Raw genomic sequence first — 27,679 nt, 5'->3', positions numbered from 1 at the left:
AATGTTGAGCCTGGATAGGAACCTATAAATATATCTTCCTACACCATGATATTATATTTTGACTGTGGTAGAATATCATAAGGCCTAATTCAAGAGAGATTTAACTTCATACTAGACATACACACTATTTACACAGCCGCTAAGCAATCTTGGAAAGAATCTATAAACTATCAAGTGCCACACTGAGAATAGTCGCTGTCAGAGTTAAATTAGCTGCGCCAGGCCGACCATGTCATCAAGCTTGTTTGTACCAACCCTAGCGCTCCATCCCGACGTAGGTTAAAAATTGTAATAAATTTCAAGTAAAGTGCCGAGTTATGCTACTGTTCTATTACTTGTATTGTGACTATACACACCCCTTTTGCGGGTGAAATACAAACATAAATTTGTCTTGATTTACAAAAGACGTCACAAAAACTTCAGTTATGTTCTAATTAGGGTAGTAAGAAAACCATTAATTTCAGATTGAAAAATTTATTGAATGAGACAAGCCAGTATATTTTATATCTTAATACTTACAATAATTATTATTCAATAGAATACATTAATATATAATATTGTGTGCTGTCTAAGATGACGCCTATAAAAAGGTTCTCGTAGTACAACACTCACTGCAGGGAGAAAAATTGTGATTTGTAAAAGGGTGTACGGAATGAAGTTGAGTGTCTCAAGTGATACATAATGTTTTATACTACACCTACAAGGAAGATGATTAGTAAAATCATGTTATAATTTACCAACTAATAGAATACAACTATGTATCTGAATTATTTTTAAATATTATTTTGTTTGATAGGATTCTCATCAGGTTTATTTTTTCGACACAGTTCTATTACAGCAACAACAAACAAACACTCCGAAAAGGTTGTATTTTGAATCAATTACTACATAGCACAAAAATTTTAAATTAAAAGAATTACGATATCTATTATACTTTCTCAATAAAGTAATTATAATTAACAATAAAATGAAACCTAAAATATTAAACTATATAATTACATGCTATCCTACAAAGATTAAGACACATTATTATGTCAATACCTTATCTTAGTTACAAGACGTTACAGAAGATAACTACTATCCATTATTTTAGTTCTATACTATTACATACACTAAATAAAAATATAGTTCTACAAGTGTAGTTTATTATAAGGTCCTACAAAGTACAACCATTGACATACTAGTAAAGCTGGCCACCATAGTATGATTGTACTTTGAACATAATATAACGAAAGAAAACCAAATTGACAAATGTCGCACGTAGATGTTCTGTTGACATTCTACCAATTCACAATCTTTAGCAGGGAGTGGACAACAAAGAAGAAGAAGCAGCTAAGTAAGTTATCTAACGATACATGATAGTTGGGGCTGACTCTAGTTAAAAAAAACTATGACGACAGCTGCGGGAAAAAAATTCATTGGCGCCATTACCGGTTATAATTCATGGAGGCGCATGATGGTATTATGTGGGTTGATAAAGTAGTGTATGTAATGGTGCTCCCAATCTGCTGTTATAAAATATTTACGAACATTTGATCACAATGTTATGAAATGTTTTCATGTCAGGTAATGTTAGTTAACATTTCTAAACAAAGTTCTTAATAAATTGTAACAAACAAAACATTTGTTTGTAAACATATTGTATTCTGAGGAAGTATTTGTGTTTGAAAATGTTTACAAACATTTTATAACAGCAGTGTGGGAGCACCATAACTGTACATAACTAGGCATTAAATCTCCTGTTTAATGCTCTTCATTATGTACAGTCACATAAAGTACTAAAAAAGCATTTTATTCAAACACACATGTCATGATTTAGTAATGCATGTGTTAAATAAAACATATTATATAAACATTGTGGTGGCCTGCTTGCCATGAGCCTCAGCCCAGATCTAGTTCCTCCTGCGGCCGCGTCCACGTCCCCGCTTGGCCGGAGTAGAAGGTTCCTTGGCCTCTCCGTTCGCCTCGGTCGCTACTGGTTCATCCACTTCCTTTTCTTTTTTCTCTTCTTTGACTTGGACCACCTCCTCTTCTTTAACTTCCACCTTCTCATCGTCTATTAACATAACATATTTGCTACATTTAGGGTAATATTTTAAACTAGGTTGAAATTCATGTGCTCTAAAACTTGATGTCACAGAATAGTTTTTAGTGAAACTTCATGTCAAGGGACATGGACAATGGACATCTGTTTACCAGGTTTCATAGTCATGTGGTGACTAACATTTTAAGAGGCATTCGCTTCTCAAAATTTATTTTTTTGGAATGCTTTTTGATATCATTTTAACTCTCTCACTATTAATCTTTTACAAAATATAAACAATCAACTTTATCATTGCTATTTTAAAGATAATTGAATTTTTTGTAATTGAGTAGAACAAGATTTACATCAAACAATTTTTGTCTGAATATTATTTGTTCCAACTTCAAACGTTTTTAGAGTGCAGTACAATACCATAAAATGAAACCCTTAATGAATGAAGTTAACATTATACAAATATTGACAAATGCACAAGTTGGAGCCGTCTAATCATAAGGATAAAGGATACTACACCAAGACAATAAAGAAATTGATAAATGACTAATATAATATGACATACTACAAGAAACAAGGTCTCAAATAAGTTTAATAAAATGAGAAGTGTCCCCATAAGTAAAAAAGAACGGCGAATGAAAGTTAACTAAGATGTAAAGAACAGCTCATAGAACGCGAGAAAGAAAATGGAGAATTTTTGCTAGAGCAGAACCCTCTATTTGATAACATGTACTTGTCTTTATCTTGTTGTATATTAATGACAGTAATTGTATTAAGCCCTAGGTTGTATTCGGTTTGTCAAATGAACAAACAAGAGACTTGTAAACTTACCAGCAACATCCTTCAGCAGTTCATCCACAGAATGCTCCCAATCCTCTAGTTCATCTGTCTCGGGAACTTCTGAATCTGCTACTTTCGGATCTTGCTTGGTCTCTGCTTCTGTCACCTCCATTTCCTCTTTTTCATCTGAAATAAAACAATCAGTAGTTTTGATAAGACAAATCATCATATACCCATTTTTATATAATTTGTATCCCTCTCGAGCAATGATTCCTCAACATCGAGTACACCCTGGTAAGAATTTAAAAATGATTAACACACGTCATGTAGTATTTTGTGGTACTTATTAACTTAACCTTGCTTGACACACAAAGATCATTGAGAAAAGCTGTTTGAACTGATTCCAGTCGCCGCATAATTCCACCTTCGCAAGACAGGGTGTATGGTGACAGGATTTCAGGGTGTTGGGCGTTCCTACAATGCGGTTTTCAAAGGAACTTCATTCTATATACAACCAACTTATGGAATTGAACGTTGAGCAATGATTCCAGGACGATACGACATGGTTACCTTCAAAAAAATGTGTACACTCTTCTAACTGCCAGCAACGCTCCTGTGATTCCTCCAGGATAATGTGCACGGCGGTGATCCCTTAACATAAGGTGACCTGCGATTATCTTGTCTTCAATAAAAATCATATCAGCCCTGATATCATCATCACTATACAATCACACCTGTCTTCCAGCGGAATAGGAAAGTTTACGATACATACTCTCTTATATTCTTTATACTCTGATCATAAAATTCCGAAACCTAATAAAATTGTAGTCTACTTTCATGCAATCTTTCTAGATGCCTTAGCCACCTCACGACTTTTATGGGTAAGTGATGACTTGCAATATGTTCACTAGACGGGAAGACTCTTGAAAACCTAAAATTTTACGTAAAACCGCAGAGGCGTTTACCACCTGGAGTTATAGGATGTTTGAGGTAACCGTGTGTTGCAGACTAACCCTTGTCTCCGTTCTCTGTGGCGCTGTTCCCGTCATCGTCCTCGGAGCGGATGCAAGCTCGCTTCCAGTTGTCGGACCCCTCGTCGGTGTTCGGGCGCTTTCTGGACTCAACCGGCTTTGGCATCTGAGAACACCGCCATCGAAGAGTTACATTAAGTTGCTTAGATCATTTATACGTCTAGATAGACTATGACAGCTTTGAAAACGTAGAAAAAATTGGGGTTAAAGTTATATATTTTGAGCAATGCGCGTACAATGTAATGCATGTGCGTCAGTTTTAAATTTGTTTGAAAAGAGAGAAGTGACATTCACACATCCAACACAAGACGATAATAATCAGAACACAATTTATGTTTGCATAAATTGTGTTCTATTACCGTCTTCAAAGAGTACATTCTTCTATTGTGAGAATTGGTTTTCGCATTTATAATAATATACCAATTTGCCCGCAAGAATTACCCCTAGATTTAAATCCGTAATCAAGAATATTTTAGTAAAAAAGGCTTATAACACTGTCAATAACAAAATCCCGTGGTTGCTTGGCGAAACGCAGGGAGAGATGTAAACTGTCACAATGATATACATAATAATTAATTTAATTTAGATTAAAAGTTGTTTATAACTTTTCACAAGTACAAGAGTGTATATAAATACCCAAGTGCTGAATATCATTGTTTCACGCACACTAAGAGACCTGGCCTGTTTTTATCGGTTGCCTAACACTAAGCATCAATGTATATTTATTACACTTGGAGCTGCTTTTAAATATCTGCAACTGCACTGCGACGCTTGTATTTTGAGTCGTGCAGATTTTTTAGTGGACTAGCCCTGCACGTCGGAGGTTGTCTATCAAATATTTTGAACATTCCAAATATGTATAATTTGAATAGACACACGTGAAAAAACTAATATATACAAATATAAACACAACTCCGCGCGAATATTCTGCGGTAAACAGAATCAGAGTTCAAACCTACAACGTATATTATTTATAATAAAAATGAAGCAAGAAGAACTGTACTGCTGCTACATTATTACGAATGGTATCTGTAGTGACTCGCGTTTGGGCTCAGGTGGGACTACTATTGTTTAGTAAGTAACGCTGCAACCGGGAACGTCCGCTCCCGACGAATGACCGATTGGAACTGGCGTCTGGCGTTCCAGTTGTGCTGTGCATTCTTTATATAGCACTTAAAGTCACACGGTTAATGTCACTGTCAGACTAGATGTCAAGACACTACAGTATCTGCTATTATAGACATATAAAAATATCTACTACCTTAAATTAAACCATATCTAATACAAAAAATCATGTCACATTATACCTTTTCACCACCGAACGTTAGATAAAGGCTTGTTGGTTCATTATTAAATATGTTATCTCGTTGTCTTTCATTCGAGCTATTAAGCTCCAAGTTAAGGTGTGCATACGATATGTCCTAAAATTCTTTAATAATGTTAATACCTAATAACTCTATTCCATGTTACTTATAATGAGAAATTGAGAATGTTAGTGCCAATACGTCCCCTCCTTTAATAATGCTGTCTCATTCTCACACGGCTACACTGAAGATTTATTAATAATTAATTAAATCAAGAAATTATAAAAACATTACATATAAACATTTTTATATTATGCAATAAGTATAGTGGGCTTATAGTTATCTGAAACAAACAAGAGTTCTTGCAACACACACAATAATAATCAACATAATATTATTGTCATATCTAACTTAAGAATACAAAATAATTCTTCAAAGACAGTGTAAGCAAGATCTTCTAAAAGAGAATCTTGCTAAATCCATCCTCCTGGGAATGCAACGCCATATTTTAATGCATAATAATTGTTTTCTTTAATATTACATATTATTTGAAAATTCTAGGGTCTGTGATTGACTTGTTATTCAACAATTTGTTATGAAAAGAGCAAACCCTATATTTGCTTAATTTTTCAGGTGAAACTGCATTACAACCAGATTATTAAAATACCTATTGTAATGCTTGACTATTTATTTTAATCTTAAAATCTTTACGTTGCACCCTCTATATTTAAATATATATACTAGCTGACACAGCAAACGTTGTATTGCCGATATTAAAATCGCGATACAAAATTAACTGTTGATCGTAGATGGGTGAAAATTTTAAGTTGCATGTATTTTTTAATGATGACTCATAATCAAACAATTTTTTTTTAAAGGAATGAAAAATAAATGTTGTCCGATTCTCAGACCTACCCAATATGCACTCAAAATTTCATGAGAATCGGTCAAGCCGTTTCGGAGGAGTTCGGTCCCGCACACCGTGAACGAGAATTTTATATATTAGATATTTAAATACAATAAACATAAGAAATTTTTAGCTACCTTCTGGGGTTTCAGTCGTTGAACATTGTACCAAATAATTTGATTGTATTCGTTCCTAAAGTAATTTAAATTATAGTTCCTGTATCCGTTATTGTAGCCAGCATTATAATATCTACTAATACAATAATGTCTTCGATTACCAATGTAATTAGCATTGTCACAACCATTCCTTTTCTTTTTGCGACAACTGTTTCTTTTACGAATCACTCCCTACAAATTGTATAAACATTAATTAATACACAAAAACTATATAGCTATTAAAAATATAGTACTTAGTGATTTATCATACAGACTTGGTTTAAAGCAGTCAGTGAATTTAACTATTGAAAATTTTCTGCGGAGACTCCTTCTTTTCCCTACCTAAAGCTTCAACATAGCGATATAGGCCTGGCCTGATTAGATCCTTCTCATTTGGTTTCAGCACTAAACTTGCGAGGGATGCAGATATTATTTATGAATATTTCAAAAATTATATTACAGAAAAAAATATACTTAGCGTATTTCACGTGACGCGGTAACGTAGAAAATATTACTTAGCTCAAATTATCAGACTCTATAAGCAGTCTTTTTAAAGACATATATTTTATAATATGTGTGACGAATACATAACGGATGGTGAACCAATAACACGCCACAGCTGCTCAGTTAAGTAAGTTGCATGCGATATGTAACTCGAGCACAATTAGCAGGATTTTCTGTCCGTTAAAATGAGTGAATCTAGTGAAGAAATTCGAGAGATTTAAAAAAATTATTAATAAACCAAAACGGAGCAAGATGCGAAAAAAATTGTGATTTCCATGGACTTAATACAGTGCAGTATTGCACAAGTTTGTTAAAGCGTTTTCAATCAAGGAGATTTTAATTTCAAATATAGGGGAAGGTGGTGTAAGAGACGTGGTAGCGAGGTAAGATGGGGACCCTACCAAAATAGCATTTAAATATATTTTTATAGATTATGGTTCGAAATTATAAATGAAAAACTGGTAGAGGAGGGTAGAGTGAAGAACAAATGAAATTAGCCAATCAAGAAATGTCCCTCAAACAATACTCGAGCGTAAAGTTTTTCGGGGAGCAACAATGCCAACTGCAATTAATGCACCTTATAACACAGCACAGATTTTTACTGAAGATGACTTCATTGCTGCAGAGGCCACCGAAATTGTATTGAATGTTGCAAAGGAACCTGAAGCTGATACAACTTCGACACCATCGATAGCAGAAATCTCACAACGAACACTGACAGTTCCACCAACAGTTACATCGTCAACTCGTGATACTCAAACAGCTGCCTTTAATTCTTCAGCACACACTCTTTCTCAACCAACTGCTCTAACCTCATATCTAGTACAGCAAGCAACAGTAAATGATTCTTTGGATAATGGAGCATTCCATCTGGTTAGCCCGAAACAGTTTTGCCTTGCCTTATCCACGAAGCGTCGAAAATAATCTAAGACAAGTTCGAAGAAGAGGAAAAGCAGCTATTATCACTGCTTCTCCATATAAAACAGAATTTAAAAAAAAGACAAAACAGTAAGAAACCGAAACCAACTGTAACAAACAAAAAGAAAATAACAATTAAGAGATCTCAAAAACCAAGAAAGCTGACGATGAAGGTCAGACATCAGACGAAGAAGATACAGAATGTCTGTATTGCCACGGCTTGTATTCCGAGTCTACTGAAGGTTGGATCACTTGCCAGGCTCGCATTGTGGCTGTGCAGGAGTGGAAGATAACGATGACGAAGCCATCCATATCTGCCCGGTTTGTGAACATGACGACGTTTAAATATTCTATACCCCATCTTACCCAAGGGGTACGTCTTGCCCTGTAAGTGGGGTAAGATGGGTACTATTTTTTAAAAGTTGATATTTCTTTGAGAAGTATTATATTTTTTTGTTTTGACTGATTACAGTTAGAGGAAGAAAGGCTGATTATTTTCTTAATAAAAGTTCTTACATTGTGCAGTTAAAAACATGGGTTTTATTCATGAAATACCTTAAGGTCCCCGTCTTACCCCACCTTCCCCTACACCTCGCTCTGGTCGCACTGTTACAGATAAATTAAACGCCATTTTCGAAAAGGTGGAGCTAGATGGATCAGTAGTTGCGACTTTCTACATTATCTCTGGACCTGACGTCACATCGTCGCTTTGTTACGGTGTCCAAAACAAGCATCACTAGGATATTATTATTAATAAATAAACAACGATTTACTTTTGCAGTATTACGGATTGATGTAAATTTGTTGTGTTGTGATGCTGCTTATAATTATATATTAAACTTTTATAGCGACACAGAACAACAGAAACTACAGACCTATTAACAACAGTCGAAACATAACAATGAAAATTAAAAAAAATAAAAGAAGTAGCTGAAGAAGTGGAAATTGACCACGAAACAGTTTTAACCCATTTGAAACAAGCTAAAAAACTCGATATTTGGGTGCCACAACACCAGCTCACTGAAAGATACATAATGAACCTTACCGAGAACTCATTCAGACTATAATGAAACCGAACTGTTTTTAAAGAAATTGATAACAGGTGTTAAAAGTAGATCACGTACGATACAAAAGATCCGAAAATGGTCGTGCTCAAAAGTCGATTAGGCTTCACAGATTATGGCAAAACCCGGGTTAATTCGCAATATATGGTGGGTGAGATTGGATGTGCATTGTTTATTGTGAGCTGTTACGGCCGGGTAGAAACATCGATAGTCGTTACCTATCTCTCTGCCACCTACTCATGTGATTAAATCAAGAAGTTGAGAATACGATCAAAAACGATTAATAGAAAGCGTGTGTCTTTCATCATGTTAGCGTTATCACATGTTAGCTACTCAGCAAAAACATTAGTTTAACTCGAAGTTTGGGAGACAAGTTTCGGTTAAAAGGTATCAATATGCAAACTGTAATCAATCCAACATTATTATGACACCTGAATTGTTGCTGCTAGGTGTAAAAGTGATATCGAATAGGTTGATGGATGATAATAAAATTAGAAAAGGAAAAGAAAACCCAAAGGAAAAGCTATTAGTGATGCGTAAATAAATTTACAGGGTGATCAACCGGGTGTTCTTTCATACTGCAGGTACGAGTAGTGTCCGGGTATACCTACTAAAGACTGTGAATATACCGCTTTAACGCGATGGTCTACACTAGAAAAGTCATAACAATCAAAGTTAAGCATAAATTGGCGCTTTTAGCGTTCTGATGTCTATATAATCTTCATAATATCTTAGATTAAATATTGCTCTGCGGCCGAGAGATCAGACGTGTCTAGAAAAGGTGGTTGACCCCATTATTATCGCACATTATAGGATAAATAACAAAAGAACACTAATAGTATCTTATATTGCGACGCTACCGCTTCACGTGAAATGCCGAATTGTTTCGTTAAATAACAAATAAAATTACCCCAGAACTTACACCATGCTTTCGACAGACTCCATTAGTTGCTATATTGGTATCATCATACTTATTTGAACATTCTTTATCAGATTCTGTCAAATCAATAATATCAATTGTCTTATCCTAAAACCATAATTAATTTTATAAATTAAATAACCTTTGATCTACCAAACCCAAACCATAATATTCCATTGCAATAAGCTCTAAGTACATTTGGTAAAATTTACTGTATTGGAAGCATATCCCATTTTATCCTCTATTATTTCACCTTAGGGGTGGTTAGTTTTGCATAAAATTCATAGACGTACTATAACCAACTTGACTCCCAATCGCCTATTAAAGGTCGTCAAAATGTACGAGCGGTTTTGTATACACATACATCTTTACAGATACCATTATAACAATCATTCAAATTAACGTTGCAGTAATGTTCAAAGTATATATATACGCTCATAAGAAGCTCGGACGCGAACACGAGGCAAGTTTGTTGTAGCAAGTGAAATGTGTTTTTTTTTTGCAAATGATAAAAAACGTCTAATTAGTTACATAATTTTGTTAATTTAAAGGGGCACGATCCTTTTTAAATTTTGATAATATACTGTTAATTTGGACAGTTTTTCACTTAACACTGTCATTGCGTGGCATTGTATTAAAAGCGTGGTCGAAACACAACTGAACGAAAACTCTGCCTAATAGACGCGTAGGCAGATTTTTGCTTCAGACAATTTTTAACCGTGATTGTGAGACTAGTTGTTTATTGTACGTGAATGGCTCTTTGCTACTTAATAAATCGTTAAATTACTAAATTACCACATGCACCCCGTAAGGGATAGCAATGAACAGGAGAGGGGGCAGACATTCAAAATATATTATCCTCAAAGTAATCATAGTTTTCTGGTATATTAAAAGTCAAAGTCAAATAAGCAGTTAGTAGGAGTGTAGTTACGATAGTTTGGTCGCTGGGCTGACTAGTGTTACGTCCAGAGAAAAAACAAACAGAAAGCTCTTTAACTTAATAATAGTAGTATATATATATATCTATAGATAGTAAAACCAATGATTGACAAAATATTAATACAATTGTAAAATACCCACAATTATCTCAACATCAGTTCCTGTATCATCATGTGATATCAACAAATCTAAACACGGAGCATTGTTCGCAGTCACTAGTGCAGACTCAATACTATTCACATTGGATTCCTAAAAATGAATTCTACTTTCGTTTTATTTATTTTTTATACTGCCTATTCAAATATATTATGTACAACTGTACCATAATTTCATCATTAGGCCATGGTTCAAGTGCCTCAATCTCATCAGTCAAAGTATCTCCTTGATTCTGAATACTAAAGGATTTCTCCATAATGAAGGATTCGTCTAATACATTTCTGCTCATCTACAATTAAATCAACATTTAGCACAAAATATACATCGGTTTTTGGATGTTTATGAAAAAAATAAAAATAAAACCCGAGTGAACCTATTAATATGTGCATGATTTTTTTTGTTTTAATCGCCAATGTTGCAGATAACAGATACCTACACAAGTTAGAAACTTCAAAGATTTATGAAATCTTCTAATAAAAATACGTTATATATCATCATAATATACAAAACCTACTGTGTCATCTATTGTATAGTCGTCATCCGGAGCCAATTGGTCTGAATTAGTTAAATAATTATCTGGTTGAACACTCTCAGCCCCTTCTTGCACCTACAAATGTTACAATTGTTACGTTACTTTTAGAGGTTGTGCGATGTGTTATACATAGTACAATTGATTTTCCACGGTCACATAATATTCGATGTCACACGGTCTGACTTTGAGAATTGCAACACAACAGCTAGAAAATCATCATCATCTATCTCTCTTTCTCTATCCTTCGCTCGAATGATGCTACACGCAGAATGCCTTTGAATCTTTTACAATTATTTCCGATTCCATGGCCCTTCAAGAACCGTCATAATTTCTGTTGCTTTGATGACATATCTCTATGCTCAGCTCGAGCGCATGCATACGTAGTAATATTTATTGTTTTATCCCAATGTATAGGACTTAACCTGTTCTTCTGTCGAACATGTATGTATAGTAAACAAAATATGAATATCATATTAATTATACTGATATTTTTATACTACGTCACTAAGACTGTGAGTTTTAGGCATGATACAAGGGCGGGATGATTAGTAACTAGCCTAATAAGAAAACACTTAACTTTCCGTGATAAAATTAATTTTATTTTTCGACATAGTCTCCGTGAACCTCTACGCACTTATTCCATCTTCGTTCTAAAGCAGTAATGCCTTCCATAAAATGATTTCTTTCGATGCCTGCAAAATACTCCTCTACAGCGGCTATGAATAATTCATCATTTGTGGCAAATTTATTTTCGCCCAAAAAAGTTTTGAGCTTAAGCGGAAGTCTGAGGGCGTTAGATCAGGCGAATAAGGTGGGTGGGGCAGCAAATTATACTTCAATTCGTTGATTTTTGCCATAGCTTTAACACACGTGTGAACCCTAGCGTTGTCTTGGTGGAAAATGATTTTTTTTCACCTAACCTGGTGGTTTTTGCTGAATACATTAATGAAGCATATCAAGAAGATTAGCTTAGTATTCTCAATTAATTGTTTGACCTTTAGGAAGGTAATCTATAATCAAGATCCCATCTGCATCCCAAAAGACGGAAGCCATCACTTTTCCAGCCGACTTTACAGCAATGGCTTTTTTGGAGCCAGGCATCCCGATTGAGTACACTGGCGTGTAATGATGAACCCATGTTTCATCTGTTGTTACAAATCGACGTTAAATAATCGGCCGTATTACTCTGAAAACGGTCCAGACATTCTTTTGAGTTTTGCACCCCAATCCTTTTTTGATCATGTGTAAGCAATCGCGGCACCCAACGGGCCGATATCCTTTTCATATTTAATTTCCTCACTTAGGATATGATGTACCCGTTCTTTTGTGATACCTGTTGTGTCAGCTATTTCAGATAACTTCAATCGTCGATCTGCTAATACATTATCATGCACTTTCACGACCATTTCTGGAGTCTTTTTGGACGACCGGGGCAAGCTTCATCTTGGACACGTACGACCGCGTTTTAGCTCAGCCACCCAGTTTTTTATTGTGGCATAAGGAGCACATTCACCCAAAACATTCTTTAACTCGTCATAGATATCTTTCCCCTTCATGCCCTTCATATGAAGAAACTATCACCGCTCTTTGTTCAATTTTATCCATTTTGAAAACAGTTGACGAAATATATTTTCAAATGATAAAGAATCAATAAAATTTTCACGCCACCAAATTCAAATTTGGAACACGGTGGCCAGAGATACGAATTTAAAAATGACATATTAGGCTTGTTACTTATCATCCCGCCCTCGTATCTATATAAAATAGCTATGAGAGATTGAAGTAAAATGATTTTATTATCTTTATACAAAACTCTATAACGCATGAATTGTAGATTGATAACCGAGGGTCGAAAGAATTAATTCCAGAGGTATTTAGATATATAGTCCGAGTAGGAATTGATTCTTTTACCCGTGTTAAACACTCTACTTTTCATTTCGAATATGAGGAAAATAAAACTAGTTGTTTATCTAAGCTATTTATTGATAATATATAATAATATAAGTAGTATCTATTTAAAATTAATTGTCAAATTAGGACAATTTATGTCGACTTTTTAAATTTAAAATATAGAACTCACCGCGAAATTGTCGCGGCTTATTCCGCTCAAAGAAGTTTGCGCTAAGTTCACACTGGCTGTTTAGAGTCACATAGCCGCAGGATTTTGTTTAATTTTTTTTTTATATAAAACTCTTCACAGCTGACAGCAGTTCTATTTTTAAACTTCATTCCGGCCTTTAGGTGGGAAGTAATTTGTATGATTTTTTCCCTTTCTATGGAGGAAGCAGCATTTTCCACCCAATAATCAGATCAAATCAACATTACTTTCCGTGTATGAGAAATGAAAAAACAATTACTTACTTGCTCACTATCTTTGGAGAACATTTTCAAGCTAGCATTGTTTATTTCCCAGTATGATAAATTGCAGCAATAAGGTTCAGAAACTTCAGCAAAAAACTGGTACTTTAGCGGAAAATATGATACATAAGGTATTTAAACAAAGTAATTAAGATATTATGTAGTCATTATATATATCTATACCCTTATTCATAATGGTCCGCTAACTTTAAACAGCCGCTAAGGAGTGTTTTTTCTCATTCCGACTTAGGTCAATAGAAGAAGACAGAGTGAGAATTAGCAATGCTTTAAGTTAGCAGACTATTATGAATAAGGGGGTTAGTGTCTATATGTTGAGTGCAAAAATAAATACAAGGTTAAACTAAATGGGTATACTATGCTTTGAACCAGACATTCCTTAGGTCATCTCTAATGACTATATGAAGTCAGAAATGAATTAGCATTATATTTTAATACAATATTTAAAGTGCTAAGTTTTCGCAAAAACTATGATTACCTCAACCCTAATCAGCTGTTTTTTTGAACTCTCTTTGACCTAAAACAGATGAAAAACGTAGGATGAACGTAGATGACATAATATCAGATAATAGTAAAATGCCTACTATTCATTGCAGCTGTGAAGCAATTTGTGTTCTCATTTTGCCATGAAGACAAAGTTATTTTGTATGTGCATTTGCTTTAGCTGACATTGAAAATACTTCTAAATTTGTATTTACTGTAGTTAGGTATAACCCAATAAAGATAGTTAATTCTATTCTAATTATGAAACTATGTTATGTTAGTATTTACTCTGATTTCCGCGAGTGTTACACATTTAAATAAAACACGTTTAAAAGATAAAAACTAGTGTAATAATTGTAACTGTGTTTTTACATTTTGTGTTTATTTGAAGTTTAATACTCTTTGAATTCTGCTTTGAAACACGATATTTACTGCTCTGTGTGTGTGTAAATGTCTATTTTGCACCATTTTTAATTCAAGATTTGTTTATTATGTTCGAAATTAAAAGAGTTCACATTTTTGATAAGTTATTACGTAAGCACTTCAATGTAGAATTATTTGAAGTTTTCTTTAAGTTACATTGAAATAATTCCAATTTTGTAATTGTAGATTATGGGTACCACAACGTCATCTTTTTCTGCCGTGAAGCAAAAATGTGTAAGCATTATTATGGTTTGGTTTGAATGGCACTGTAGCTGCTGTTATTACTGGGCAAATAAGACTTGACATTTAAATTCAAAAATGTTTTATCCAATAAAGATAATTCTAATAGGCTCCTATTAAGAAATTGTTCTAAACGGATTTTTTTTGTCAAATATGGATATCTTTGACCATCCTCGTATTAATAATAGGTACTCCATTCCCGGACCGGGTTTTCTACCCGTATGGAATGGGGCAGTTATTGAGTTTTTCGTAGTAAATTCCTCACTAGCAGCCCATAGTTCAGAAATGTAGATGCTCACCCCCTATTACATGGGAATTAAACATTGTGAAACGTGGGTGGAAAAAATACACCTCTAACCCTTCAGGAATACAGATGTGAAACTGTGTAATGTTATGTAAATTCTTATTTTGTTTATTTGTTTCGCAATAACAGGATGTAAAAAATGAATGAATAAATACATAGACACAAGCCACATTTCATGTAGTGTGCATACTCCTTAATCATAGATTATAGTTTATGTTTAAGTTCATAGGTAGGTGACCTGATTCTGTTTATAAACAAAGGCCCCGCCTAAAACTGGCAGTCTCTTTAAAAGTTAAGGTTGTCTAAGAAAAGAAATTGAAAAATAATATTTTTATTTCGTAGGGAAGTTTTTTCTTATTTTTTATTTATTTATTAAAACTTAAACATCACCATATTGCATATGACCCAAATAACGTACCATTGAAGGGATGTTATACCCTTTCTGGTTCACGTTGTATAATAATATAATCTTAATATATAAAATAGCTCGCAAAATACCTTTATTTATTTACGGTGAGTATGGATGATGCAACTACTGTACTCAATAACTTTTATTTTGATTAACATTTACTTTTTTTATTTCCTCGTGTACGCCATTTGACTATTTGACGGTAGAGTATTTTTGTTGCATCACTTTACATAATAATACATGGGGCACACTAAAAGTTTTACATTTCTAGCTAATCCGAACTACATATTTGAATTTCGGATGTTATATTTTTTTTTAAACGTTGTAAGTAATAAAAATAAAAACAATTGGCGGGAAATCATTTGTAAATTGTTTTTATCACACATCAAAGTTGTACGTTCGCAACGAAAATGGAATTGAGTCGAAAAGATTTTCGGGCGATGATTTTTTATGATTTTATAAATTCTCTCTCCGCAAGACTGTGCCGCTCGTCTTCAAAATGCTTTTGGGAGAGAAGCACCTGAGAGAGGGCGGCCTACAACTGCCGTCAACAAAAATAATGTGGCTACTGTTAAGCGACTAATTGAAGTAAACCCGCGGATTACCTATGAGTCAATTCGAGGACTATTGGGGATTTGTACGAGCCAAATTCAGTAAATATTACACGAAGAATTGAAAGTTTGGAAACTATGTTGTCGTTGGATCCCTCATGGACTGACAGCGGAGCAGAAGCGGGCTCGCGTGGAATGGTGCTCTCACAGATTCTAATGAAGTACGACCACGGACATTCTAATGCTGTTTATGACATTGTCACAGGAGACGAAACGTGGATTTATTGTTATTGACCCGAAAAATAGCAATTTTGTGAATGGATGAGAACAGGCCAACAAAAGTGAGGCAGGCGAGAAACGTTGACGAAAAAATGATTGCATTTCTTTTCTCAGCTATTGATCCCATTTGCACAATTCCACTTGAAGTTCAAAATGTTAATGCCGAGTGGTATTCCACCATAGCCATACCATATATTTGGATAGAAATTTTTGTAGAATATGTTTTAGATTTATATAATACGTTATTACTATTTAGCCGACAAACAACGACCAAAATTTATTTTATTTTTAATTACTAATTTAATTTAAGTTTGTTCTGATATATTTTTCTTTTTATTTATGTAGAAGTAATTGTTAAATATGTTTTAGATATATATTGTTCATTATTACTTTATAGCCGACAAAAAACGTCATAAAATAATTTTTCATGCATGTCTATATGTTATAGTTGAATGTATATTGTAGTTTCTGTAGGTAATCTTAAATAAATAAATACAAATAAAATTTGAAAACAAAATTTTATGAACGGTGTGGGGCTCGAACCCAGGACCTCTGACATTCCGTGCCAACTGAGCTAATCGATCGAGTGCCGCATCGTTCATTAAATTTTGTTTTCAAATCATATTTGTGTATCTTAGTTGATATTAGTTGCGTGGACTCACCTTTTCAGCCAACACCTGCAGGAACAGCTGGTGGTGGCGCCAGGTCCGCAGGTGGATCTCGGCCGTGTCGTCACTGTCCAGCAGCTTGCGGCACAGCTTGCACTGCACGCAGCGGAACTCGGTCAGGAACGAGCGGCCGACGCCACGCTCCGTACTACATGAGCAATACGGTATTATTGTTCGAAGTAAATCCATCGAACAGCACTATATTACAAATATTGCTTAGTAAATAAAATTAATTGTAATAAAACCATGTGTTACCTTTAGTAAGGCAGTACGCGGGTGACCATTGATCGGGCCGGTCCTAGTTACCATTTTAACCATTATTACCAATGCATAGTAGAGATTCGGTACGCGAGTAACCATTGATCGGTCCGGTCCTAGTTACCAATTAATAGTAGAGATCCGCGTACTCACAAGTAGAACCAATAATTATAGTTATTTAGCAAGTGTCACAGATTAATTTAGTATCTTAAGTAAATAAATACTTTTACTATAAAACCAATACAAATATCTACCCCTAAGTGCACCTCTTTTCAATTATTGTTACTAGTTGTCTCTCTTAGTTTATCTTATATCTTTAAACGAGAAATTCTTGTATCTATATATTCAGAATCTCGGAAACGGCTCCAACGGTTTTAATGAAATTAGTATACAGGTAGTTTCGGGGGCGAGAAATCGATCTATCTAGTACTTTTATTCGTGTTTTAATGAGAAACTGCTACAAGACTATAATAACTCAGATGGGATATTGGGTGATCCGGAAAGCAGATAAACCCGGTTGGAATCCAGATTTATACATTCTGAAAGATCCGAGCAAGGCTCGGTCGACCAGATATTACATCATATGTTTTAGCTATGGAAGAGCGGAGCCTCCTACTACCGGCAACTCATTCTTAAAGGGAGACCCCAACACTAATGTTGTAATAAATGATTATTATAATAAATAAAAAATGGGCTACGTAGAATAATTAAGATATCGTAAATAAACACTCAGTTTTTTTTACAGAAAAAACGGAATTATTACAAAAATCCTGCCTGAACTTGAACTTTATACTAATGAAGTGTTTCAGTGAAGCTCGGGGCGAGGTAGTAGCGATTTATGACTAAAATTGTGAATTTAACTAAACGTGTCAATGGTTGTCTTTTTTCATGTGATAAATTTTTAATAATATTTTTTTCTCTCCTAAATGTGTTCAGTAATTTTATTGTAATTGATAAACCAGTTTATTTTTTATTATTTTAAAATAATGGTGTAAGGCTTTAATACCTATTCTGCCTACATCAATAATATTGACTCTAATTTTTATTATGAGCTAGAAAAAAATTATTAGAAGTGCTAAAAATCTGTTATCTTCAAATATTTGAAAAACGATACTATTATTGTCACATAAAATTATGACCATTCATCCTAACTCCTTCACTTTTTTTTGCTATGCATTAAATGCTAATAGGTTAAGTGTGTATAACATCTGTGATATAATGGAGGTTCCACACATTCGTCATCTGTTCCTCACATATAAATTATTTTTTAATTATTTTCGAGGACATTCCTTGCTTCAAAAATTGGAGTAACTTGTCCCTCTACAGTATTAATCATATATCTAATGATAAAGTCCTAGCCTAGTTACCTAACACTCTGTTTTAAACCTACACATTACCTGTATTATGAATGCCCTTCACCACACTAACCTTCAAACCCTCCAAAATTTTAGATTTTGGCATTAATAAGAATACAATAGAAGTAAATATAACTTTCTCTCACATTATTGCACATTTCCAAAATTGGTATAAATTTTTTACTGACTAGAAAAGTCCCTCGGTCCTGTTTGGGTAGTTTAGCAGTATCGATTTCCTGTACAAGAATTACATTAAGTTATCTACCACAGTATATCCTATTTACAGGAGAAGAATAATTTGGTAATGCAGAGGTCATTCTATTCATTATGCCCCATGGTTTGAACAACTCTATTAATTTTTTTTTTAATTCTAAAAGTTGTAACTTCAAAAAATTTTTTTTTTCTCAATAATTTTATGTCATATACCTAAATTGCTTAGATTATTAAGCTCCTTTTATGTGCATAAGCAAGTATTCCATTCTTCTCTTTTAATAGGCTTAAAATCAAATATTATGGGCCTGATGATAAGCATCAGAGGAATCACAGCAGTGTGTGCCAGCTATGCTAAGCTGGTGAAATCAAGTGCGAACCTTCGCACGACACGCCATAAATTAGGATATCATCCCCACCATCTGGGGGTCTGGTGTTCCTCCACAGTACCGTTTTTAAGGAACTTTCTTCCAGGTACCACAAAGCTTAGAATGAGCTTCCTTGTGTGGTGTTTCCAGACAAATAATACAAGCGCGTACACTTTTTACAGGGCCGGCAGTACACACTCTGACAAAATATCAGATCTCTAAGTGTTTTCGTTTATGAGACTATCTGCTAAAAGGTGTCTTGGGTTGGTTACATTCAGACGAACAATATATTAAACATATAGGACAAACAAAATGTGCAAAAAAGAAGAACATCTCTAAGATACATACCGCAGCAAGATGGAAAAGGAAAGCGAATCCAATGCTACTGTGTAAATATTTTTGATTGCAAGTGAGCCACACTTGGCATTAGTATTTTGAATTTTATACTAGCTAATGCATTGACAATGTCATATATTCTCTTCTATATTATAAGTGGATGGGTTAATCACCCTTTTGGACTGGAACTAAGTTAATGAGAACATTTAATTTCCTACCTGTACTTTGGAAACTTATCAACAGTGATGGCAGTCATATCATCACCATCTTTATAGTCCAATATAGTTTCCTCATCGTCAATACTCTCCTTGGGACCTTCAGCTTGCTTGTCAGCTGCCTCATCTTTTTCTTTTTCACCCTTTTCCATATTCTCATCACCATCTTCATCCTTTAAAATGTTTTAAAATTAATTATTTTTTGCTGTAAATATTCCTACTAATATCTTCCCTATCTTGGAGTGGGTCCTTGCAGAATGGGATGTTCCTATGCCAACTTAACGGCTGACAGGCTTACCCTGCATATTTCAGTATGACAACTCTCTCTGTTAATGATTATTCTTATATTAAACATTTTATTGAGATAAAACCTTTAGTTGCGAAAGCAAAGGTCTACTACTAGTATGACAATAATGTGCTAGAAAATTGCATGCCAAAGTCACCTAGAACATATTTGTATAATAACTGATACACCAATGTGTAAAATATATTAAAAATCCTTTTCATAAGAGCACAATCTGGGGCATGTGTACGGGGTTCAACTAAAGGACAGAAATCTAAAACCTGCAACAATGAGGTTTAAAAGAAACCACATGTTATTAAGACATGCTTTTAAAATACAAAATCTCTTAACCCATCTGATTGTATGTACATATTTGTAATATAGTGAAGAAAATTTTAAAATATTTTTAATAAATGCAGGAAGAGTTGAGTAGAGAGCACTTACGCATTACTGCTTCACTGGTGAAAACTGTAGTTGATCAGGACATGAATAATAACTATCAAAGAGGGTTGTCTCCCCAGGGAAATATTACTTAAAAAAAAGATGCGGCTGTAAGTGTCATTCTTATGCCAATCTGCTCAATATTGGACTGTCGAAATGTGTGAAGTGGTAAAAGGCTTAAACAAAAGCAACTAAACAGCAAGGCACCTCAAAAATCACTAACATATCTAACTATTCTAAATATTTTTTTTAAAAACACAAACATTATTTCATATACACTCAGCGGCACAATTAACAGCCCACCCTTTTAAAGTAGCAAATTTTGATGTTATCGCAGATGTAAGTTATTGGGCATAAATAAGTCAAGTGTGAAAAAAATGTAGTGAGGAAAAAATTACAAACTACCCACTTAACTGTGTTTTTTTTTACGCATAAGTTGTGAATAGGATAAATATCTAACTTCGTCTCATTATCGTTATCGTTGCCATACTGCTTACATTGCTTCAGTTGGACATCACAAACATGCCATTTGATGCCAATTCAGTGGCGAGAGCCGTCGCTCTTATCGACGAAGGGTTTAGTCAGCGTAACGTGGCGCGGAAGCTTGGTGTCGCACGTACCACCTTAAGGGATGCAGTGAAACGGTTTCGGGAAACTGGTTATTATGAGCGAAGACCAGGACAGGGCCGAAAAAGATGCACCTCCGCTCGTGACGACCGATTTCTTGTGACCAATATTCTAAGAAATCGGTTCACTACAGCTGTTGAGGCACGAAACCAACTTCGTGAGGTTCCCAATGTTCAAGAGAGTGAAAGAACAGTGAGAAGATGACTAGGAGAGAATGCCCTTGGAGCTTTTCGACCATCTCGAGTGCCACAATTCCTCGTAGGCCACCGGAGAGAAAGACTTCGTTTTTCCCGAGAGCACGCCGAATGGAATATGGAACAATGGAAGAATGTTATGTTTACTGACGAGACAAGAATATGCTTGCACGGTCCTGACGGTCGCCAGCGTGTATACAGACGCAAGAATGAAAGGTTTGCACATATCAATGTGGCGGCATTACTTACGAAGCACGCACCGACTTGGTTATCTTCGAAAGAGGTGGAATAAATGCTCAGAGGTATGTAACAGAAGTGTTAGAACCTCATGTAATGCCATTTGCTCCATTTATTGGAGATTTTTTATTAATGCAGGACAACGCTCGCCCCCATGTTGCTAGAGTTGTTACCGCGTACCTGGATACCGTCGGCATTCGAAAATTAACATGGCCATCCCGGAGCCCTGATTTAAATCCTATTGAACACATATGGGACAATTTAAAAAGACGTGTTTGAAGCCGCATACCAGCTCCAACCACCATAGATGAATTAAAACAATCCGTGATTGAGGAGTGGCAGAACATTCCACAATAACAGATCAAAGATGCCATCGACAGCATGTCAAACCGTTTGGTGGAAGTCATGAGGGCTAGAGGTGGAAATACGCACTATTAGATCAGCCATTTCATCACATTTGTTAATTTACGGTCAGTGTTTTTCAGACTTTTTTTATAAATAAACGTAATAATTAAAAACAATATTATCTTTCATTTTACTTCAATATACCCACGTTATAAAATAACATTTTTTTTTGCCACATTTTTTTTTAAACCAAAATCGTAAAAAATCAAGGTTAATTGTGTCGCTGAGTGTGTATTGTAACCTAGTTTTGTAACTCTGCAATGAGAAAATTCTGATTGTTTTTAGCATTACCTTGTTCTCAGATTGATCTACGTCTTTCTCGGTGTCCGCATCCTTATCTTGGACTTGTTCAGAGTCCTGATTGCGATGGCGTTTCTGGCGCTGCTTATCGTCACGTAGAAACTGTTGCTCCGTCACAAGTGTAGATATCAACAACACTGTGGAACAGAGATCAAATAAATAATAATAAGTAATTTCCATGTCAAGTTCTACATCATAATGTATTTTTATAAATTTTTATATTTCTGGTAGTTTATTTTCAGCTGGAACTAGTGTGATAGTATTTATGATCAACCATCCATCCAACAGTTTTTTAGAGTGGCAGGCAGGGTAACCACCTGAAGCCTCATTTACATGAGGAACAGAATCGTATCTGAATACTGATTATTTAAAAAAAGTACACCTTGTTTATCTTGATTAATAATTCATTCCTTCTGGAAATGAGTACCTTTAAAAAAAAAGTACATACACCAAGGTGAGCTGTGATATATCTGGTGTTGTCAGAGAATGATGGCACTTATCATTGTTATGACAACAGTTTATTTAACCTGTAGGCAACATTGAACCTGCACTGAAGGAACAAGTGACAGGGTCAATTTTATTAATGCCGACCAGACAAGAAAACTGATAATGATAGATCACTTAATTGTATTTAACCTAATATGCATTATTAGTCGTGCTTCCCCGGGGCGTAAAAAGAATAGGTAACACAATGGCACTCCACTCTATCGAAAATCCCGCCACCCCCCACAAATGACAGCATGGAATAAAAATAGACTGGAGTACCAGGGAGGTAACAGACTATGGCAAAGAGAGCAAGACGCTTAACCACCCTCTTCCTCATTCTCTGTGGACTTTTGCATCATCAGTGCGTTTCGCTCAAATTTAAATGCCGTCTATTTCAACCTGGAGGATTCGAACTCCTATTTTGGGATCCAATGGACCATGTTTGACATCCAGGAGTCTGGGACTACGCCTCTTTAGGTATGAGTGCTGGAATAAACGCGTTAGCACCGGCGCCATATGGCTGTATAGGTCTCATAGCTGTAACGCATATGATCGGCTCCTTGAGCACATCCGGTTAATTCCGTGTTGGAGCAAATCCCCACCGCAAATCGTGTTTTCTTGGCGATTTTAACGCCCAGCACGCCGAATGGCTAGGCTCACATTTGACACAACTGGTTATTGCGCCGACGCGCATCCCAGACGTGAAAGATCATATACCGTCACTGTTGGACTTTCTATTGACCTCACATCCGGACGGCTACCTAGTTTCCGTTAACCCTCCTTTTGGGGTCGTCGCGTGCCGATCAAGCGCCTAACACGGCCCCGCTTTTTAGTTGGTCGGCATGAGATGCGGACGCTTTTTCGCTGGACGATTCAGATGCCGCTGCTGATGATGTTGTAGATTTGATAATGCAAGGTATGGAACTCTATTGTTTTGACCGCGCCTGCAAATGGCCTCTTGTCGAAAACATTGAGTCATTGCGGTGGTATCTAAGTATCTGGATTCCAGCGAACATAAAAGATTTATCGTTGAGGCGAAGTTGAAGCACATAGGCAGAATTGGCGAGAGATTTGCACGCTTTCCATGGTAATTTCTGCCAGGCTGCCATTCGCCACTGGGACGATGACACGCTGGCAAATGACGCGAAAGAGAAAGTCGATCTCCTGTGCTCCCTCTTCGCATCAAACTCGAGTCTGAATGAGCAAGGCCAGTTTCTGCGGTGCGATTCATACACGTCGGAGGTAAAATTTCGACACGGCGCTGTGCTTAAGGGGCTTTTCACCTGCTCCGGAATTGGCGCCGGTCCATACCCGTCTTTTCCGGTTCTCCTACTAATCAGGCGTAGTGCCAAAATTATGGAAGGCGGTTTTACTGCACCCGATCCCTAAGAAAGACTACACATACCGATTAACTACTAGATCTCTGTCTAAGACCCTCTCGGAACCTCTGTCTATTGCAAAGAATTTCACTCATATTCAAAGGCAAAGTAGTCCCTGACTCAAAAATCATGGAAAGCATCAACAGCCACCTCTTGTTATACCTTTAAGAAGTATATTTAACATATATATATGGGGACTGAGAAGACTCAAGCATGCGCGTTTACCACAAAAAAACCCCATTTGTTATATATACTATTACTATACTATTCTTCGACAACACTTCCCTTAGCACACACCCCAACATCTGGATTTGTGGCATTCCACTAAAGTGCGGTTTTCAAAGAACTTTCTCCCGCTTAAAGCCAAGCTGTAGATTGACCTTCCTATTGCAGTGACATCGGTACCAAGACACCTTACACCTTAGGTGTAAAAAACACCTTACAAAAAGGCTGGCAACTCTCTTGTGTCTCTTCTAATGTGTAGGATAATGTGGGTGGTGGTAATCACTTAAAATCAGGTGATGTGTAACAGTCCTTTGTCCTCCTATTCCATAAAAATTTGGCACAGTATGTAATATTTTTAAAATAAATTTTTGCTATTTTATTTACCTTCAGGCTTAGGCTTAACAGTTATCCCAGAGGAATTCTGAACATTTCTCAAATGTTCCGGGCTCAACCGATGCTCATCCAGCTCAATTCTAGTTGGTATCTCCTTGTGGCACTTGGTGCAGGTTGGATGGAGGTATTTTTTCAGTTTGCGATGCTCCATAGTGGTCCTATGAGATGAACCCTCCGCTGCATACATGTCACACATTGCACAATAGAAGTCTCTTGCTGGCATTTGACCCGTTTTACGGTTGCGTTTCATTTCACGAATCTGTATATTTTTTTAAATTATTTGTACTATACACAATATTGTGGTCTATGAACTGCAAACTTTTATATGTAGCATCCAATAGCACAACAACAAATATATTCAGAACTGTATTGTAAGTACTTAGAGCAACATAGGATCATTATTTTAAAATTACAATAAAAAGAACTGGTATATCATAACTTTTCTTAAAACACATTTATGATAAAAAACAATGTAACAATTATCCAATATCAATAATAATTTATTGAAAAACTTTAATCTATTTGATTTAAAAGACTGAGTGGCCATTGAGTTTCTTATATGTTCTTGTCACAAGCTCTACTTTTTCCGAACATATGGTAGATTTAGTAATTTAAATTAAATATTTATTCAAAAGCACTTAGTTTATTTGAATAAAGTTTATTAGGCTTTGCCTATCACCCAAAAACTAAACTGCAATGCCTCTTGTGGCTGTAAATAAACTGAGTTTGTCTAACAACATTACCTTGAATTCTTGCCTCATGGTATCGGCAGTCAGAGCATAGCTCTCAGCAGTTTTCTGCATCATAATAGCATGGGCGCGACCATTTAGATGGTTCTCAAATGAGCGGCCATCCCACATAGACTTGTTGCATATATGACACTTCAACAGTGACTGGTTTATGTCATCATAGCGAGTTTTCTGACCTTCTTTCTTCTGCTCCTCATTGTCTGTACCCTCCTTGTTCCCACCATCATCTTCCTTTTTATCTTCATCACTAAATTATCAAACTTTATGTTTTATTGAATGTTTTTCATTACAGACAGTACAATTAACATCTCAAAACTTTGGAAAATGTTCCATGCTAATTTATATTTAGCTGATTCACTACATCTAGGTAACTAAATCATATAAGTTACAATTTAAAAAGCACTTGGAACCACAATCATCAGTAGTAGTGGTCAGATACAACAAAAATATAAACCTTAAATATGACTGTCATTTGCTGGATGGATGAATCACAAATAATATGCCAAAATGTTCTTCAAAAAATTATTGAATATTGCTTGCCCCATAGTTGTATAAGAAGCCAATGTTGAGAGATAACAAAATTAAGGTTTGTTAATGTATAAATTTATGAATCGTTTTTCAGATACTTGAACCAGAAATTGGGCAGATACTTTAGATGCTTACATCTAGTTGCTTCAGAAATTTTAATAAGTCATTCTGAGAAGACAAACATAATGTGTATATTGAAAATACATCTCATAAGTTTTCTCAGAAATGGAAACTGCCATAGGGCAAACATGTGGCCGGTGAACGTAAGAACAGTATATCTTTAAAATATAGAATATAAAAAGGAACAGAAAGTCGGTAATCACACCGGAAGGAAGTGGGGTTCTTACCTCTCCTTGGATTTAGGCTTAGAATCGGCCTCCTTTTTCGGGGTTATCTTGTTATGTTGCCTTGGCCCATCATTAGGCCTGAATGGTTTACGATTGTTGATACGCTCACCAGCTCGGTTGTAATTTCCAGTACGACGAAAATTACCTTGATTGCCCATCTAAAGGGAATTCATATGTTGTTAATAAGAAACTGTGCGCCAGTTGGCTTTATGAAAATAGAACATGAAAGACTCTTTACAGCATTAGTCTGCATCTGTAAGCCTACATTAAACTTACAATTATCATTAAAGAAGGAATATGAATTTATAAAAAATAAATCATGAGTAAAATTCAATTTAAAACAAATTGCTATATTATCTTCCCACAAGTTGAACTATTAATGTGGTACTTAAAATATAATACTAATACTTTCAACACTTTCACAGCTTGCCCTACAAAGGTCTTTTAGCTGTGGCATAAATCACAGTTGGATTGCACTTATGACACAATTGTTATGTTTTAGTTATTGAGAATTAGTATTAATACATAAAATCTGTAAAAGAAGTTATTTTTATAATATACTTTTTATACTCACTCTATTGGGCCCATATCCTCTATCCATATGATGGGTCATAGGAACAAAGTCGCGTCTTATGGGCATGTCTAACAATGAGGGAACAGAATTCTGTCGTGGTTGCAATAAATTGATTATGTTACTGGCCATACTGGCTAGAGCAAGTGTAGCGTCAGAAGACTCTCCACCCAAGGGAAGCAGATTAGGAATGTCATTGCCCGGTGCTCCGCCTTGCCACGGCGATACACCAGGCCGAAAGTTTCTGCCGCGGTCATTGCGCCCAAAATCCATACGACGCCCGTTAGCAGCAGGTCTTCGGTTTGCCATTTTCTGTAATGTTTTGTAACTTAGTGACGTCATCAAAATACAAATTACAAACTGTGTACGCAAGCATTTGTAACTAAACAGTGTGGTATCGACAGTGGACAATAGGAATATAAAATCTTGATCAAATTATTACCATCAGCATTATTTAAAATCAAGCGACGCATTTTCGTACATTAAGAGATATGATTAGCTACTTGTCCTTACCTACTTCAGATATCGTTGTATTGATCTCTAATATTCAAATTCACAAATCGTAATGCACAAAATCACTAATCAGAGAATAAAATTCCGCTTCTAACTTCTACAACATCCACAATGAAAAGCCGACGAACCTCAAAATGGCCGGTGCTAAGCAAGCTTGGTACCATAGACTTTTTTTTTTTGGTTCTGTTCGTCCATCTGGACAGGCAAAGGGGTCAAAAGCCCATACAGCTAAGTCTTCATTTTTATTTTTGTATTCTTCAGTCTTCACTTTACACAGCTTGT

The 27,679-nt window shown here is 35.5% G+C and overlaps 1 protein-coding gene across 3 annotated transcripts; it reads right to left on the bottom strand.

Moving 5' to 3' along the window:
• Positions 1 to 458: 458 nt before the first annotated feature.
• On the bottom strand, positions 459 to 27,557 carry LOC126972385 (zinc finger protein on ecdysone puffs). Of its 3 annotated transcripts, none has more exons than XM_050819091.1 (11): positions 27,398 to 27,557; positions 26,888 to 27,196; positions 26,314 to 26,471; positions 25,433 to 25,685; positions 24,681 to 24,948; positions 22,198 to 22,343; positions 19,723 to 19,892; positions 16,972 to 17,125; positions 3,829 to 3,952; positions 2,867 to 3,001; positions 459 to 2,056 (listed from the first exon to the last, which is right to left on the bottom strand). In XM_050819091.1, exons 2-11 carry the CDS (start codon positions 27,191 to 27,193, stop codon positions 1,893 to 1,895), a joined length of 1,878 nt encoding a protein of 625 aa, XP_050675048.1. In that variant the 5' UTR covers positions 27,194 to 27,196; positions 27,398 to 27,557; the 3' UTR covers positions 459 to 1,892. The 3 variants fall into 3 exon arrangements, with proteins under 3 accessions (XP_050675048.1, XP_050675050.1, XP_050675051.1); XM_050819093.1 differs by having other exon boundaries at positions 27,402 to 27,544; XM_050819094.1 differs by lacking the exons at positions 26,314 to 26,471; positions 27,398 to 27,557 and having other exon boundaries at positions 26,888 to 27,049.
• Between the last annotated feature and the right edge of the window lie 122 nt (positions 27,558 to 27,679).

This window comes from Leptidea sinapis, chromosome 26 (genome assembly GCF_905404315.1).
Source record: "Leptidea sinapis chromosome 26, ilLepSina1.1, whole genome shotgun sequence".
NCBI classification, from domain to species: Eukaryota; Metazoa; Arthropoda; class Insecta; order Lepidoptera; family Pieridae; genus Leptidea; species Leptidea sinapis.
This window is presented reverse-complemented; position numbering and strand designations above follow the sequence as displayed.

Bases quoted from the DNA above. Each gene is read 5' to 3' on its own strand.
- LOC126972385 (XM_050819091.1), bottom strand. From the start codon at position 27,193: ATGGCAAACCGAAGACCTGCTGCTAACGGGCGTCGTATGGATTTTGGG. The intron at 19,893-22,197 runs GTAATGCTAAAA...AACATTTTAAAG, and splicing joins TAGATCAATCTGAGAACAAG to GATGAAGATGGTGATGAGAA. The intron at 3,953-16,971 runs GTGAGTCCACGC...CGGTGTTCTCAG, and splicing joins TGCAGGTGTTGGCTGAAAAG to ATGCCAAAGCCGGTTGAGTC.